The 15,067-nt window shown below is 41.3% G+C and overlaps 1 protein-coding gene across 2 annotated transcripts in view; it reads left to right on the top strand.

The window, feature by feature from the left end:
* Window positions 1–12,529, top strand: part of PIGG (phosphatidylinositol glycan anchor biosynthesis class G (EMM blood group)) — a 71,467-nt gene extending 58,938 nt beyond the window's left edge. For both annotated transcript variants that reach the window (XM_034410713.3, XM_034410712.3), the window contains exons 12-13: window positions 1,337–1,500; window positions 11,900–12,529. In XM_034410713.3, coding sequence (XP_034266604.2) covers window positions 1,337–1,500; window positions 11,900–12,116 — 381 coding nt within the window. In that variant the 3' untranslated portion in view covers window positions 12,117–12,529. The remainder of the gene's footprint in view (window positions 1–1,336; window positions 1,501–11,899) is intronic.
* The last annotated feature ends 2,538 nt before the right edge of the window (window positions 12,530–15,067 follow it).

Below are 15,067 nucleotides of genomic sequence, written 5' to 3'. Positions count from 1 at the left end.
CGTCATTCCTGGATGCACGCCAACAAAGGTGTGATAAACGGTTGCAGCAGTTAAGGAGGCGTGCTAGGGATTAGAACTGAGTCACTGGACCACACCCCAGAGACTATATAAGAGAGGGTGGTGGCTGGTAAACTCCGTGACGAACAAAAACTAACTCTGGCTAGACACTTGAACAACGTCTGAAGCTGCCGAAGGGATATTGTTTCTGCTGGACTATTTGCAATGCGTATGTAATTTTATGTTATCTGTTGCAGTAAAGCTCTTGGCAGACGGTGCTTATATTGTTGCCAAGTTTGAGATAATGACCTGTGTGCGTGCCAAGTACTTTCTTAACCCTTGGCTGGCTGTGTTTGTGTGTGTGTGTAGACGGGGACAGATCAGGGCTCCCATTCAGCTCAGCTTGGCTCCTGGGCGCAGAGAGGGCTTAGGCAGTGGTGGTGGCGGCTCCGCACATTGCTGGGGAGTGAAGTCAGTGCGGCCAGAGGGGTGACCAGCCGCAAATCGTGGCACCCGCCTTGTTCCCCAAAGCTGCTGGGCAGATTCTCACCCCCCCCCCACCGTCCCAAAGAGGGAGGGTTGTTCCTCAGGCTGTGCCCCGACCCAGATCCCTGCTGCCTGGAACTGGCCGAAAATGGCCGAAGGATGGGGGCCGGCGGGTGGCCGGGCAATATTCAGCGTATAAGACACACCCAGATTTTCACCCCCTTTTTGGGTATAAAAAGGTGCGTCTTATACACCGAAAAATACGGTATCTATCTTTAGTTCTGGCTGTGCACCGCCCTGAGTCCACTAGGAGAAGGGTGGGATATAAATTGAATAAAATAAATAAATAAATAAATATATAAAGTTGGCCCATTTTGTGCACTTGTGAATGTTGTAAGAAGGCTCTGTTGGAACACTGGAAATGTTTATTTGTTGACTTTTTCCTGTTTAGTCCTATTTTATTATTCATTATATTAATTGTCTGATTCTTGTACTCTTCATTTGCTTTTTTAACAGTTCTATTGGATTTTGCCTTTCATTGTATATAAACTAATAGGAATAAGTCTTTTGCCTATTTTAATTCCTACACCCCCACCTCCCAAGCAATCTTTGTTAACAGAGGTCTCTGGAGGTCAGAGAGTTAAAGAAAGTAACTATATAAATTAAAAAAATAGAGCCCAGTGGTTGAAGGTTTTATTGGAATTACGGCCTGATTGAGTTCCCCCACTTCCATTTTCCTGTCCTTTTCCCTTCCCATAAATGATTGTAGATGCTTTTACCGTATTGGGCTGTTGAACTCTATAGTATATTGATTGATTTCTCTTTTGTTCACTGTCTCCCTTATCTTTTCCAGGGTAATTCAAACGGCATTGCTTCTGTGGATGTTTCAGCTGGCTTTGTTGGACTAACCGACTATGTAGAAATTCCTGCCATTTTTCTTACTGCACTTGCAACATACTCGGGGCCTCTGCTATGGGCCATTCATTTGCTGTGTTATTTGAGTTCTGAAATGGACAGGTAAACTTTTTATGCCATCATTTTATTTATTTATTTATATTCATATGGCCGCCTATTTTAAGCAAGATAATCCTCGATGGTTCTCAGTAACATTAAATAAAAGCAGAATGAATAAAACTTACCCAACCCCATGACGACATCGCGTATCCCAAATGCAGTACCTAACATCACATAGACTCCCCATGCTTTTACATTTGCTGGGCTCACTTCTGCCCTCCTGCGAAACCTGTATGGAGGAGCCAGGTTTCACCACCTTTCAAAAGACTAACAGGTCAAGGGCTTATAAAGATGGCTTATACAATACATAGGCCCGTATATAAAATCCTACCATTTCTGAATGCTGAGAGTTCAGGTCCATGTTGCTATGAGCTAGCCAGTTAAGAGGTGCCTTAAAAGATAGGTTGTTACGTGCCTGATCTCAACCATGTTTTGGATGAGATAATAAGTCACAAGAGTCATGGTGTGAGTTGGGCGGCTATACAACCTTGTTTAATAAAAATAAATCGGTGGCTTGGGGAGAAGAACTGGCAATAAACAGGAAGACTCTGCCCATTGATTTCTTTCTTTAAAAAAAAAAAAAAGAATCTATCCAGGAAAGACTCTTCCAGACAAATGATTTGAGGAAATGGGAATTTGTGTAGAAGGTTGGCAGGGGAATATTCATGCTTACTGATTCTGTTCCTTGAAATGTTCTCTCAGGCCCCTATTTTAGCTTCCCAAATAACTTGCTGATGGCAAAGGAGGAGGACTCAATAGAAGGAATTGGGGGATATTTAAGCTCTATATCAATTTGCCAGAGTCTTTCAAGCAATGGGGCCCAGTTAGCTATTTTATTCCCTTGGCTGCTTGCTTCTGGAAAAGCAATGGGAAATGCAGTGGCATCAACTATAATTTTTCACATTCAATTCAGATAGATACAGATATGAAGGATTTACAGTTAAATCTAAGCTTGATAATATTGATTGCTGATGTCAAAGCCTTCTCATCAAAAATCTTTTGCTTTACGTTCTTTTATTCGGGGAAGGGAAAAGGTGTGCATATAAACCAAATAAAAATTGGCTGTATTAAGAGAAAGAAAAGATATTGATTTTATTTCAGCCTGAGACCAGGGATATCTTTACTATGATGAACGAAAGGGGTGTGTACATATACAATTTTAAAATATTTTTTTATCTTTGCTCTTGAAAGTGGTACAGTACCAGACCTATTTATCTGAAGATCACGCTGTTCTTCTGCACAGCATGTGGCACGAAAGCGGTGCAATCTTGCACCTACTTTTCTGACTTACTGTATTCAGCAGAATGTACTGTATTTCTTGAGATTTCCATTTGAGTAGAAAGTGAAGTTATTTACATAATTTATATATGCACTTTCAGCATAAATTTAAATTTCCAGTGCAGCTATCCAACTAGTCAGAAGCAATAAAGGTTCTAAAAGAACATTAAAAAAAAAATCAAATCCTAATAAGTAACAAAGAAAGCAGTTCTTATTTCATTATATAATGTTTTTCAAAAACTTGCAGATCTGAAAAATCTGAGCCACTGTGGAGGTGTTATGCTTGATGTCTAAATTATGGTAATCACACTATCGGGCAAGTCTTTCTGGGAAGACATTCTACAAAGTGTACTACTAAAGTAGTAGTACTTCGCCCAGCTTCACTTGGTGTGTCACCTATGCTTTTTCTTGAATGAGAAGATCTTGTGATAGTAACTCATGCTTTCATTGCCATCTATCTTGATTACTGCAGTGCTCTTCACATGGGGCTGCCTTTAATAGCCATCTGAGGTTTCAACTGGTACAGAATACAGCAAACCAGATACTCGCCAGCAGTTATCGCTAGGAGCATGATACCTCTAAGGTGTAATGTAAGCTCCACATTGGTTGCCAGTAGCTTTTGGATGAAGTTTAAAGTGCTGGTGTTGATCTATAAAATGGCATGGTGCTAGGCCATCTGTAGAACCACATTTCCTGGCTGAAGGAACTATTAAACTGTTAAAAATTGCACAGGGAGAAGCAGCTGCTTGTTCTCTACAATTAGTATTGTGGTGGTGCAGTGGTTGGAATGTAGTATTGCAGGCTGACTCTGCCCACTGCCAAGAGTTCAGTCCTGACCGGCTCAAGATTGACTCAGTCTTCCATCCTTCCAAAGTCAGTAAAATGAGGACCCAGATGGTTGGGGGAAATATGCTGACTCTGTAAACCACTGAGAGAGGGCTGTAAAACTCTATGAAGTGGTACATACATCTTAAGCGCTATTGCTACTTTCTGGAGGTCGAATTAAGCAATGACAGGAAATGTGGTTTCTCGGTGATAGCCCCCCCCAGATCTATTTTTCTCCCATTCAATAGATGATTAGATTTGATTATATTTGATTCAATTCGATTAGATTAACAGATATTTGCAAATGGTTAAAGACCTGATTGTTCTCTCAGGCCTTGGGTTAGGAGGGTTAGAATTTTCTTTTGGTCTTTTCATATTATGGAGTTGGTCTTCTAGTGGTTATATTCCTTTCTTTGCTATATGCTGTTCTAAATTCTCTTTTAACTGTAAACTCTCCAAACTGGTTGCGAAGTCGGAATCCCCCTGAAACAGAATTAAATAAATAATAAATTCCCCCTACAAAAGTTGCACCATATTGAACACTGTTGAAAAATCCTATAGAATGTACAGGGTTGTCTTTTCCCTTTTGCTTGGAAGGGGGCATCCCTCATGGCAACCAAGGGCAACTTGTTTTCGGATCCAGGCTACAATCCAGACTGAAATGTGTAGGACACTTCCACACCAATAACATTTTAAATCTCCAGATCCTTGGAGTTGTACTCATGCCCTCACTGTTGATGTTGAGAGTTTAGCCAACATGCCCTTCTGTTTTCTCTAGCTGGCTAATGGAGCCTGCAAAAACCTCCCTCTTTTGTTGTTGTCTTACTACAAGGAAACGAAAGGGCAAAACTCCTCACACCCACCAGCAAAGAAGATAGGAGAACAGAGCCTTGCCTATAAGAATGCCGGGTACATGAAGCAAATCAGGGTGAATTCCATTCATGGGAAACTATCCACTATTCCATAGCTCTGGACAAAACACTGGAATATAGTTTTAAATGGTTGCCTCTGGAGTAGTACCTGAACTGGAAGTTCACATTAAGACTTCCCCAAGACCAATGGTATCATGGGGATCCAGAATTGATGCAATTTTTATGAGTGAAAAAGGCCTTGGATAACCTTGTAAACAACCCCCTGTTAGTCATATAATAGCTATATCTATTGGTTTTATTTTCTACTTTCAAAAAACAAGTGTCAGCGGTTCAAGTAATGCACCCATAGAAAGCAGAACTCTGAGGCAGGTAGATTATTCAAAGAACAAATTTATTGGATACATTATATTGGCACAACTGGTGAAAACCGACTCTGAAAGTTCCCGTGGTTTTCACCTAATTAAAAGAAAGTTTTTCCCCTTTCTCCAAGTCATCAGTCACATTGTCCAATAGAAATGCTGGCCAGTTGCTTGGTTACTCTGCTCCTCCTCTCCCAGCCACCTGTTGGAGTGACCTTGATTCCCACAAGAAAACCTTTTGTTTTGATTGCAAAGCCTCAGTTAACTATTTCCCTCCCCATCCCATCTAGTGGCAACCTTAAAGCCTCAAAGATGGCCCCAGCCAGGTTCGCTTCAGGGTTGACAACAAGAGTGTAATATTTCACTTGAATTACTGCAGATTAAAATGGCTCCCTTTTTTCTTATAATACCTGATTCCCCCGCCCCCCAAAAAAACAACAAAACCCTTAGAATTTTCACTTTATGGCTGATAGGAAATAAATTTTATTTTAGGCTTACAGCAACTTTTTCCTGTTCATATGGTTCCCATTAAATCTCATGGCTTGTACATCTAGCGATACACGATTTGGTTTACCGAGCCCCCTTGGTATTTTATCTTTGCATACGTATTGGACGCCTACTGTGCATCAGAAAGATTGCCTATGTGCCTGTAATACTGTTTTGCATTACAAAACCTGCAGCATTCTCTCCCCCTCCTCCAGCCTTTTGTTAAATTTAATAAGCTATTTTCTGGGCAGTGTGCAATTCCAGTTTTAGCTGCAAAGCCTGCATATAAATGTCCTGCCAGAAGCTGTGGTGTCACAGTCCCATAGCAGTCACCACCATGGAATCACAAAATATTTATTCATGATGGTGTCAGTGCTTCTCATATAGATGAGCATGTGCAGGATCTCATTAGCTCACTTAAGTTCAGCACTAGGCTAAAATTCTCAGGAGAGTAAACTTGAAAACAGTCTTGAAAAGGCTTTGTTTCAGGTATCAAATCACAGCATCTCTCTCTCTCTCCCTCCTTCCCTCTTTCCATGCACTGCTGCACATACTTGTTATCTCTGCCTAGTTTGTAACACACATCTATATTCAGATGCCTTTGTGCTACTTAACACATGTATTAATTATACTGTAAACTGAGTGGACCTCCTAGTGCAGGGGTGTCAAACGCTATTTCATTGAGGACCGCATCAGGGTTGCGTTTGACCTTGGGGGAGGTGGTGTGGCCAGCTCGACATCACTCGTGTCGGTGGCGCCTGTGGTGGCCCAAGCGCTCTGCTAGCGAAAACAGGCTTCCAAGCTCCGTTTTTGGCTGCGACGATCTCCTGCAACCCTCTGCCAGCAAAAATGGAGCTATGTTTTTGCTGGCAGACACACTGCAGGCCGGTCCTTCGCTTTTTCCAGATCAGCCCTGCGGGCTAGATCTAAGCACTTTAAGTTTGAAACCCCTGTCCTAGTGGGTTTTGCAGTTGATAAATGGTGATCAGCTCTACAAATGTAGGTGAGAATTGAAGGGCTGAAATCCTTGTTTTTATGAACTGTTCATTCAGAGTATATTGACGGCAGAGCAGGATCACCATGAGGGAAGAGTATGAACAGCTTATATGTTCTCAACTCTTGAAGAGCCAGTTGGCAGCAGACCAGAGCCCAGCAAAGAACCAAACAGTGGAAGCTGAATAGGGAAAGCTTTGTGCCAGCTTAGATGGTCAAGATCCTGATGAGTTAGCCTTCATTAAGGAAATAGGATAGATGTATCTTTGCCAATTCTACTGAGGGTTTTTGCTCTCATGACCTTCTTGAAGTTCTTTTGGTCTTTTTCAACTTTTCCAGATTGGCCATGAGTATTAATTAAAAATCTTATCCAGTAACCTTGCACAAAATCTCCCTGGTGGTATGTGCAGAATAACACGATTCACCATAGCCTTGAAGTTTAAATTCCAGTGCTGCTTTATTTAAAGGGCTTAGGTGAAGGGGGAAAATGTGCATCTGACTTTTTATGCAAATAATCAAAATGGCTTCATAAATGTTAACTTGCCTTGCACCATCCCTAAAAGTGGTTTGTTTTGTATAGCAAAATATATTTGAACCAAGACAACCTGAAGAGTGAAGAGGCTAAGACAAAACCTGGAGGTGTCCAGCACTGTTGGTTCTATAGATCAGAATTCCCCAACATTTCCAGCTTTGCAGACTGGTGGGGGAGGAGAGGGGATGGTTCCGCGTGAATGGCGGGTAGGCACGCAAACAGCTCCATTTGTGCAAGTGGTGGGCAAGCACGCATATTTATTTTTTATTTATTTATTTTATTAAATTTCTATACCGCCCTTCTCTCGAAGGACTCAGGGCGGTGAACAGCCAGAAGATAAAACACAGAAATACAAAATTTAAAATAAATTAAAACGAATTAAATAATTTAGGCTGAATTTTAAAATACCCCATAATTAAACAGATTAAAATTTATGTTTAAAATTTAAAAGAGGAGAAGATTTAGGCCAGGCCAGCTTGATGAAATAAAAACGTTTTAAGCGCGCGATGGAAGGTGCGAAGATCCGGGATCCTCCATATCTCCGGGGGGAGCTCGTTCCAGATCGTAGGTGCCCCCACAGAGAAGGCTCTCCCCCTAGGGGCCGCCAGTCGACATTGTTTGGCAGACGGCACCCAGAGGAGCCCCTCTCTATGGGAGCGTACTGGCCGGTGGGAGGCTATTGATGGTAGCAGGCGGTCCCGTAGATAACCAGGTCCTAAGCCATGGAGCGCTTTAAAGGTGGTAACCAAAACCTTGAAGCGCACTCAGAAGACCACCGGGAGCCAGTGCAGCTCGCGTAGGAGAGGTGTTACATGGGAGCTCCATGTTGCCCCCATAACCACCCGCGCGGCCGCACTCTGCGCCAGTTGGAGCCTCCGAGTGCACCTCAAGGGGAGCCCCATGTAGAGAGCGTTACAATAGTCCAGACGAGAGGTGACGAGGGCATGAGTGACTGTGTGTAGGGAGTCCCGATCTAGAAAGGGACGCAACTGGTGGATCAGGCGAACCTGATGAAAAATCCTCCCGGTCACGGCCGTCAAGTGCTCTTCTAAAGACAGCCATGAATCCAGGAGGACGCCCAAGTTGCGAGCCCTTTCCGTGGGGGCCAATGACTGACTCAGAAACCACAGCCACTCGGTCTTGGATGGGTTGAGCCTGAGCCTGTTTCTCCCCATCCAGATCCGTACTGCCTCCAGGCACCGGGACATCACTTCAAGGGCATCGTTGGGGTGGTCCGGGGTGGAGATGTACAGCTGGGTGTCGTCAGCGTACTGGTGGTACTTCACCCCGAAACCACGGATGATCTCGCCCAGCGGCTTTACATAAATGTTGAACAAAAGGGGCGAGAGGACCGATCCCTGTGGCACCCCACATATGAGGGGCCTCGGGGTCTACCTCTGCCCCCCTGTCAACACAGACTGCGACCGGTCGGAGAGAAAGGAGGAGAACCACCGTAATACGGTGCCTCCCACCCCCAACTCTTCCAACCGGTGCAGCATGATACCATGGTCGATGGTATCAAAAGCCGCTGAGAGATCTAACAGGACCAAGATAGAGGAGCAACCCCTGTCCCGAGCCCTCCAGAGATCATCAACCAACGCGACCAATGCCGTTTCCGTGCTGTACCCAGGCCTGAAACCCGACTGGAACGGATCTAGATACGGTGGCTCACATCCTTACAATGGCTGGTCAGCTTTAAATTTGCATTACCCTGACAGACTTATTTTCTGGTTAGGCCTTATTTTTTGAGAAATAATGGTACTAAATGCATCCGTCTGGCTGACAATCTTAACTGGGGCTTATTTTGGGGGGTAGGGCTTATATTACGAGCAACCTGAAAAATCATGCTAGGACTTATTTTCCAGTTGGGTCTTATTTTCTGGAAAACAGGGTAGCACTTAGATTTATATATCGCTTTTCAGTGCTATACAGCTCTCTCTAAGCCAGTGATGGCGTGCCAAAAAGGGAGTGCACATGTGGGTGCTAGTCTGGGTCGCAACCCAGAAGAGGAGCTGCCCAGGGCGTATGTCCGTGCCCAAAAATGAACTTCTGGTTTCCAGCGTGTGCATGCATACTAGCCAACTAGTCTTCTGGGTTACTGGCCGCATGTGTGTGTGACGATCAGCTGGCCGGCGCACATGATCACGCAGGAAAATGGAAGATCAGCTCTTCCAGTTTCGGCACTGCCACATGCACCAAGGCCAGCTGATCATCACGCGCATATGCATGCCAGAAACCCGGAAGAGGAACGGGCCACGCCGCACGTACCAGGCGACATGGCTCTGCATGCCACTTCGGGCACGTGTGCTATAGGTTCACCATCACGGCTCTAAGCGGTTCACAGAGTCAGCATATTGCCCCCAACAATCTAGGTCCTCATTTTAATTACCTCAGATATTGACTACGCCTCTTCAATGCTACCAATTGTTTTCAGAAGCAGTGTAATGCAGTGTATGACTTTCCTGTGGTCAGGAAAGCTCTGGTCTCAAATCCCCCCATCTAATCCTATAATACTGGTACCGGTAGTAGCACGTAGCTGACTTTAGCTGTCATAATGACTAAGCATGGTTGGCCCAAGTTACTATTCAGATAGAAGATGGACTTGGAATTCAAAAATTGTTTGCAAAATTGAGAAGATGGGGCAGGAAAACATTTTGGAAGAAGGTTGTGGCAAACTGCCTTTATAATACTGCCAGGAATACTTTATGAATGTAGTAATCAGGAATCAAGATCAATGTAACGTATCTTTATCTTTTATTGGTGAATACACATGAAACCGGTAGTCTTGAGGTGCATGCAGCATAGTTTTATGGAGAGAGAAAATTCATCGCAGGTCCATCCTTATTCGACACCCAGCTCTTGAAGGAAAGATAATCGGCTAGGGTAGAGTTCTGTCCCTATGCTGAGATGTCAGATTTGGTACTTTGCAAACTTGTCTGAGACAGTGAAAAAATTAAAGACACACACACACACACACACACACACACACACACACACACACACAATATGTCTTGCTACTTATTGCTGTATCTTGGCTTTTCAAGAATACAGGAGAATAGGTAGTTTTTATTTTTATTTATTCATTCAATTACTATAGCCTTTATTCAATTTCTGGGCAGCTTACAATTCTAACCCCCGTCCCCTCCCCCCCAAAATTAAAAACAATAAAATAATAAAAATATCCAAAGAATAAATACAATACAGCAGCCAAGATACTTAACCGACTAATAATAAAGAAAGTAAATGAGTCCTCTTAACACATTTTGAGCCCCCAGGCCTAGATACATGGCCAATTTTTTAATGCCTTACAAAAGGCCAACAGGATTGGGGCTATTCTAATCTCAGAGTGGAGAATATTCCACATACTGTAGCAGAAAAGGCTTACCTTCTAGTTCCTGCCAGCAGGCCCTCTTTAGCTGATTGGGGATCTTCAGCATCCCCAATCTTTTGAATTGAATGGACTGAATTGAATGGACTTCTTGGAAAAAGATGGTTCCTCAGGTAACTCAGTCCTAAGATATGTAGGACTTTAAAGCTGACAACTAGCACCTTGACTAGTACCCAGAAACAGACCGGTAACCAATACAGCTCACGTAGTAGTAGTGTTACATATGCTGGGTATCTGATATCATTTACTACTGGCACAGTTGCATTCTTCACCAGTTGAAGTTTCCGAATTCTACAGGATCCAATTTGGGTCGGTCACTGTGAACAGAGGTTTAGTCTTCTGAGCTTTCGGACACGTCCTGGAGCCCATCCTCAGGGAACTTCTCTCTCACACATTCTGGGGAGAGAGGAGTTCCCTGAGGACGGGTTCCAATACGAATCCGAAAACTTGGAAGAATAAATCTCTGATCCCGGTGACCCCGATTGGATCCTGCAACATTATTATCCTGGGACACGTATATTTGCCTTCTTTCCTTTCTGAATACTCTTCAAGGGCAGCCCTCTATAGAGCGCATTGCAGTAATCTAAAATGCAGATTCATCTTTTGTTTTCTTTTCAACCAATAATTTTTCCCAATTTTTTTTTATTTTTTAAAACACAAACATACAATACATCTTTTCAGAATGAGCCATTGATCCGGTCATAAGTAGGTACAATTACCAATTCCTCTTTAACAAAAGCTTTTTCCAAATTCCCACTAAATACCAGCTTTAAAAAAAAAAAAAAGCAAAAAAAAAGTCTAACTTATATTAATTTACATGAATCAATTTACCTTTCTATTATTTCACCTCAAATCTTAATTTTCAAATAATACAACTTAATATTCTATACCATTATTGCCATAAATTCTATCTAATTACAAATGTCTTAAAACCCATTTCTTAAATCTTAAAATCCTTAACCCAATATCATTTCAATTTCTTTTTCTTTTAGCTTGGCTGGATATATCTTAAAATAAATCATCATTGATGATGATAAATCATCAAGATATGTACACAGTATTTTAACTGTTAACATTTATCATCTTCATTTTACTATTTATCTCAGCATAGTCACCTTTGTTTTCACTCTTAATCACAACATAATCATTTCATTATTAATATTAATTCCAGTATAGTCATCTTTATTTTAACTGTTTATCCCAGTATATAATCTTCATCTTAATCATCTTCTTTTGGCTGTTAATCTCAGCATAGTCTTCTTTAATTTTACTGTTATACCCAGTATAATCATCTTATTTTACTGTCAATCCCAGCATAATTATCTTTATTTTTACTGTTATACCCAGTATAATCATCTTTGTCTATCCCAGCATAATCACCTTAGTTTGCTGCTTATCCCAGCATAATCACTTTTTTTTAAACCATCCATCTATACATTACTTTTTCATGTTCAATCACAGAGGGAAGTTAGAATGTTAGAGGAACAGAATATGTTAACAGAAATTTATTAATTCATATAAGGATGTGTTTGGTGTAAGAACTAAGTCTCAATGTTAAATTGTTACAAAGATGATAATGATAATGTGAATGAACCAATAATTTTTAAATGAGGACTCAAATATGAACAAATTGTGTTTTGTGCTCTTTTTTTTTTTTTAAACACCACAGGAATCCTGCAGCGATCGGGCATGGCTGTTTCTGTTATGCACTGTTGCGCTCCATCCCAGTTGCGGTATATATTATTCTGATCACAGGACTGCGATACCACCTCTTTATCTGGAGCGTCTTTTCACCAAAACTCCTCTATGAGGGAGTCCATACTTTCATCACAGCAGCTGTGTGTGCTTTCTTTACAGTGGTGGATCACCAGCAGCGCAAATACTGAAGTCACTGGTCAGGCAGAATTTTACCATACTTGTTTTCTAACCAGGGACTGAAGTTTTACAACGGAATGAGAATTCTTGCTGCTAGACTCCCAATGAACTCTGGAAATTAGTCTTTGAGTTTTTTTCCTGTTTTTCTTGGCAAACTCATTTCATGTCTTGGCTGTGGGAGTGACAAAACCATCCTGAAGTGGCACTTGAATGTAGATGGCTGGGAAAGTGAGTGACCGGATTAGCTTAGTTGTATGAATGTTGTACAATCACCTACTTCCCTTTCCAGTGTCAGATATAGTGCCTTTCCAAATTTGGAATCCTTATGCTGGGATTTGAAGCAGGTTGAATTTCGGAGTATGCTGGAATGTAACTAGGTTTAACAACAATTAAAACCCCTGCTGACCACTTCCATATGAATAAAGGTGTAGTGGTTCTTAGTGTTAATCCCAAATAATTACAGGGTCTGCTTGTTCTTTGCATTGTTTTGCCTAGTTCCAGTGAAGCTATCAATGCAATAAGAGTTTTTGTTTATCACTCCAGCTTGTCACAGAGCCTGACCGTGATCAGGTCTGGGAAAGTTAGGATTACGTTCAAAATCAACCAGCAAGTTTCCATGTCTAAGCAAGGATTAAATCTGGGTCTTTCTGCTCCTAGAGCAACACTTAACTACAGGTAATCCTCGGTTTACAACAGTTCATTTAGTGACCGTTCAAAGTTACAACTGAAAGAAGTGACTTATGACCATTTTTCACACTTACTACCATTGCCGCATCCTCATGGTCACATGATCAAAATTCAGACTGAACTGACAACAGTGAATAGGAAACTGACTCATATTTATGATTGTTACAGTGTCCTCCTTTGCAACCTTCTGACGAGCAAAGTCAGTGGTAAACCAGATTTCACTTAACAAACGTGTTACTAACTTAACAGCTGCTATGATTCACTTAACAACTATGGCAAGAAAGGTCATAAAATGGAGCAAAACTCACTTAACAAATGTCTCACTTAGTAACATAAATTTTGGACTCAATTGTGGTTGTAGGTTGAGAACTACCTGTACTACACCATTGCTGACACTTAGTTCAGCATGGTTAAATAAAATAGTAGAATGGGACAAGACAACAGCCCACTCTTAACTGGAGTGGAGATAGGCCTTGGTGTCATCTAGATCAACGTATCTTTGAATGTTAGAACAAAAATGTGTCTCTTGTTTTCTGTTCTTTGTATTGCTGTTGTTTCTGCTGAAAGCACGTCTTTCAAACCTTTATGAGTTCTCTCTCTCTTTCCTCCCTCCCTCCCTCTCTTTTTTCTCTCTCTCTGTCTCTCCCTCCCTCTCTCTCCCTCCCTCCTTGCCTCCCTTTCTTTTTCTCTCTCTCCCTTCCTCTCTCTCTTTCTCTCTCCCTCCCTCCCTCTCTTTCTCTCTCTCACTCACTCCCTCCCTCCCTCCCTCTCTCTCTCTCTCTCTCTCTCTCTCATATATATGTGTAATATACACATAGCACTTATATAAATGTAGCTTAAAGAATTGCCTGTAGTTTGCTTTGATTATATTTTTCCTCAAACAGTAGTTCAAGAATCTGAAAGAGGTCTAACAAGGCCCCACTGCTGTCATATAGAACATTGTGTATGCAATTTTTTATGAGCGTTAATGGAAAGTTTTGAAGCAAAATGCACCAATTTCATTATTTTTATAGTTGAAACTTGAAATGAAAATGTTGTGTTATTATATATTATTACCTTCTTGTCAAAGAATATGGGTAGACCTGCAGCTGACGATTAGCTTTGTGTAAAATGAGAATTATAATGTCCAGATTTTTTTTTTAAAAAAGAGTTATATTTATATGCAGCTTATGCAGAGTTACCATATATTACTGTGGTAATATCTCCAGAGTATTCTTGATATTAGTATTTTTTCATGGTTACAAATTTATGCATAGATGAATATGGTTGATTTTTGGGAAGATAAACAGGCTGAAACCTGGTTAGTTTTGGATGGAGAACTGCTTGAGAATTCCAGGGCTATTGGAACAGTGGAAAGTTTAAATAAGAACATCCTGGAAAAAGCTAATGGAAAGACACTTCTGTAATTTTGCCAAGAAAACTTCATGGATATAATCACAGGAGTCAAACTTGATTCAAGGATGTCTTTTAAGCCTCTCTAAATGCTAATTTCTTCAGCTACGCCAGCCAACGTCATACAAGCTGATACGAGCTAGTCTTGAATTTTTTGCTTAACGTTTGAACTGCAGTTTGCTCAGTACCAATGTCGTGATCCAGATTGCGGGGAGTGAAGGGAGACATCATAGGGATATCCATCCCGCACTTAAAGTTAATCTCAGCCCGGATAATGCTTGATTTTATGTGTATGTGAGGGAGGAAAGACTAAATTTAAATAGCATACTGATCGCACTCTCAAATCATGTCCAAATGAGCACACTGTTAAATTGGGGTTCTTTTATGTTCAAGAGAAGTGTATAAGACTTTAATGCTTGGGATATGCTTTGGAAAGTAAATGCTCGAAACGGTTGTGATTTACAGGATCTTTTTATGCCTTTCTCCAAAGATAGAATTAAAAGCTATACAGAAAGGGCTAACAATGATTTTTGAAGCATCTGTGTATTTGCAGCTGTATGTTTCATTGTTTAAAACTGCTCAGAAAGCATTTGATTGTTTACATGTTATTGAAAATGGTTGGAACAGTAAGCGGTGACAAACAAATAATGTGTCTCTGGCAATTACAGTCATGTTATTTCCCCCATTATATTTCAAGGGCATTATTTTTTTCCAGAAGGAACTTTGTCTTTCCAAAATACTTTTTATTCAGGTATGATTCTTGAGAGGAGGGAGGTAAGCATAGAACGCTGAGTCACACAAGGTTACAATGAGCCTCTGAAGATGTGAAATTCTGCTTTTAAGAATGACAGAAGAGTCGAAATACAGTGGTGCAGAAACGCAA

Source organism: Pantherophis guttatus, chromosome 2 (assembly GCF_059756535.1).
Source record: "Pantherophis guttatus breed Tessera chromosome 2, ASM5975653v1, whole genome shotgun sequence".
Taxonomy (NCBI): domain Eukaryota; kingdom Metazoa; phylum Chordata; class Lepidosauria; order Squamata; family Colubridae; genus Pantherophis; species Pantherophis guttatus.
The sequence above is the reverse complement of the archived record's forward strand: the minus strand, read 5'-3'. Positions and strand labels throughout refer to the sequence as shown.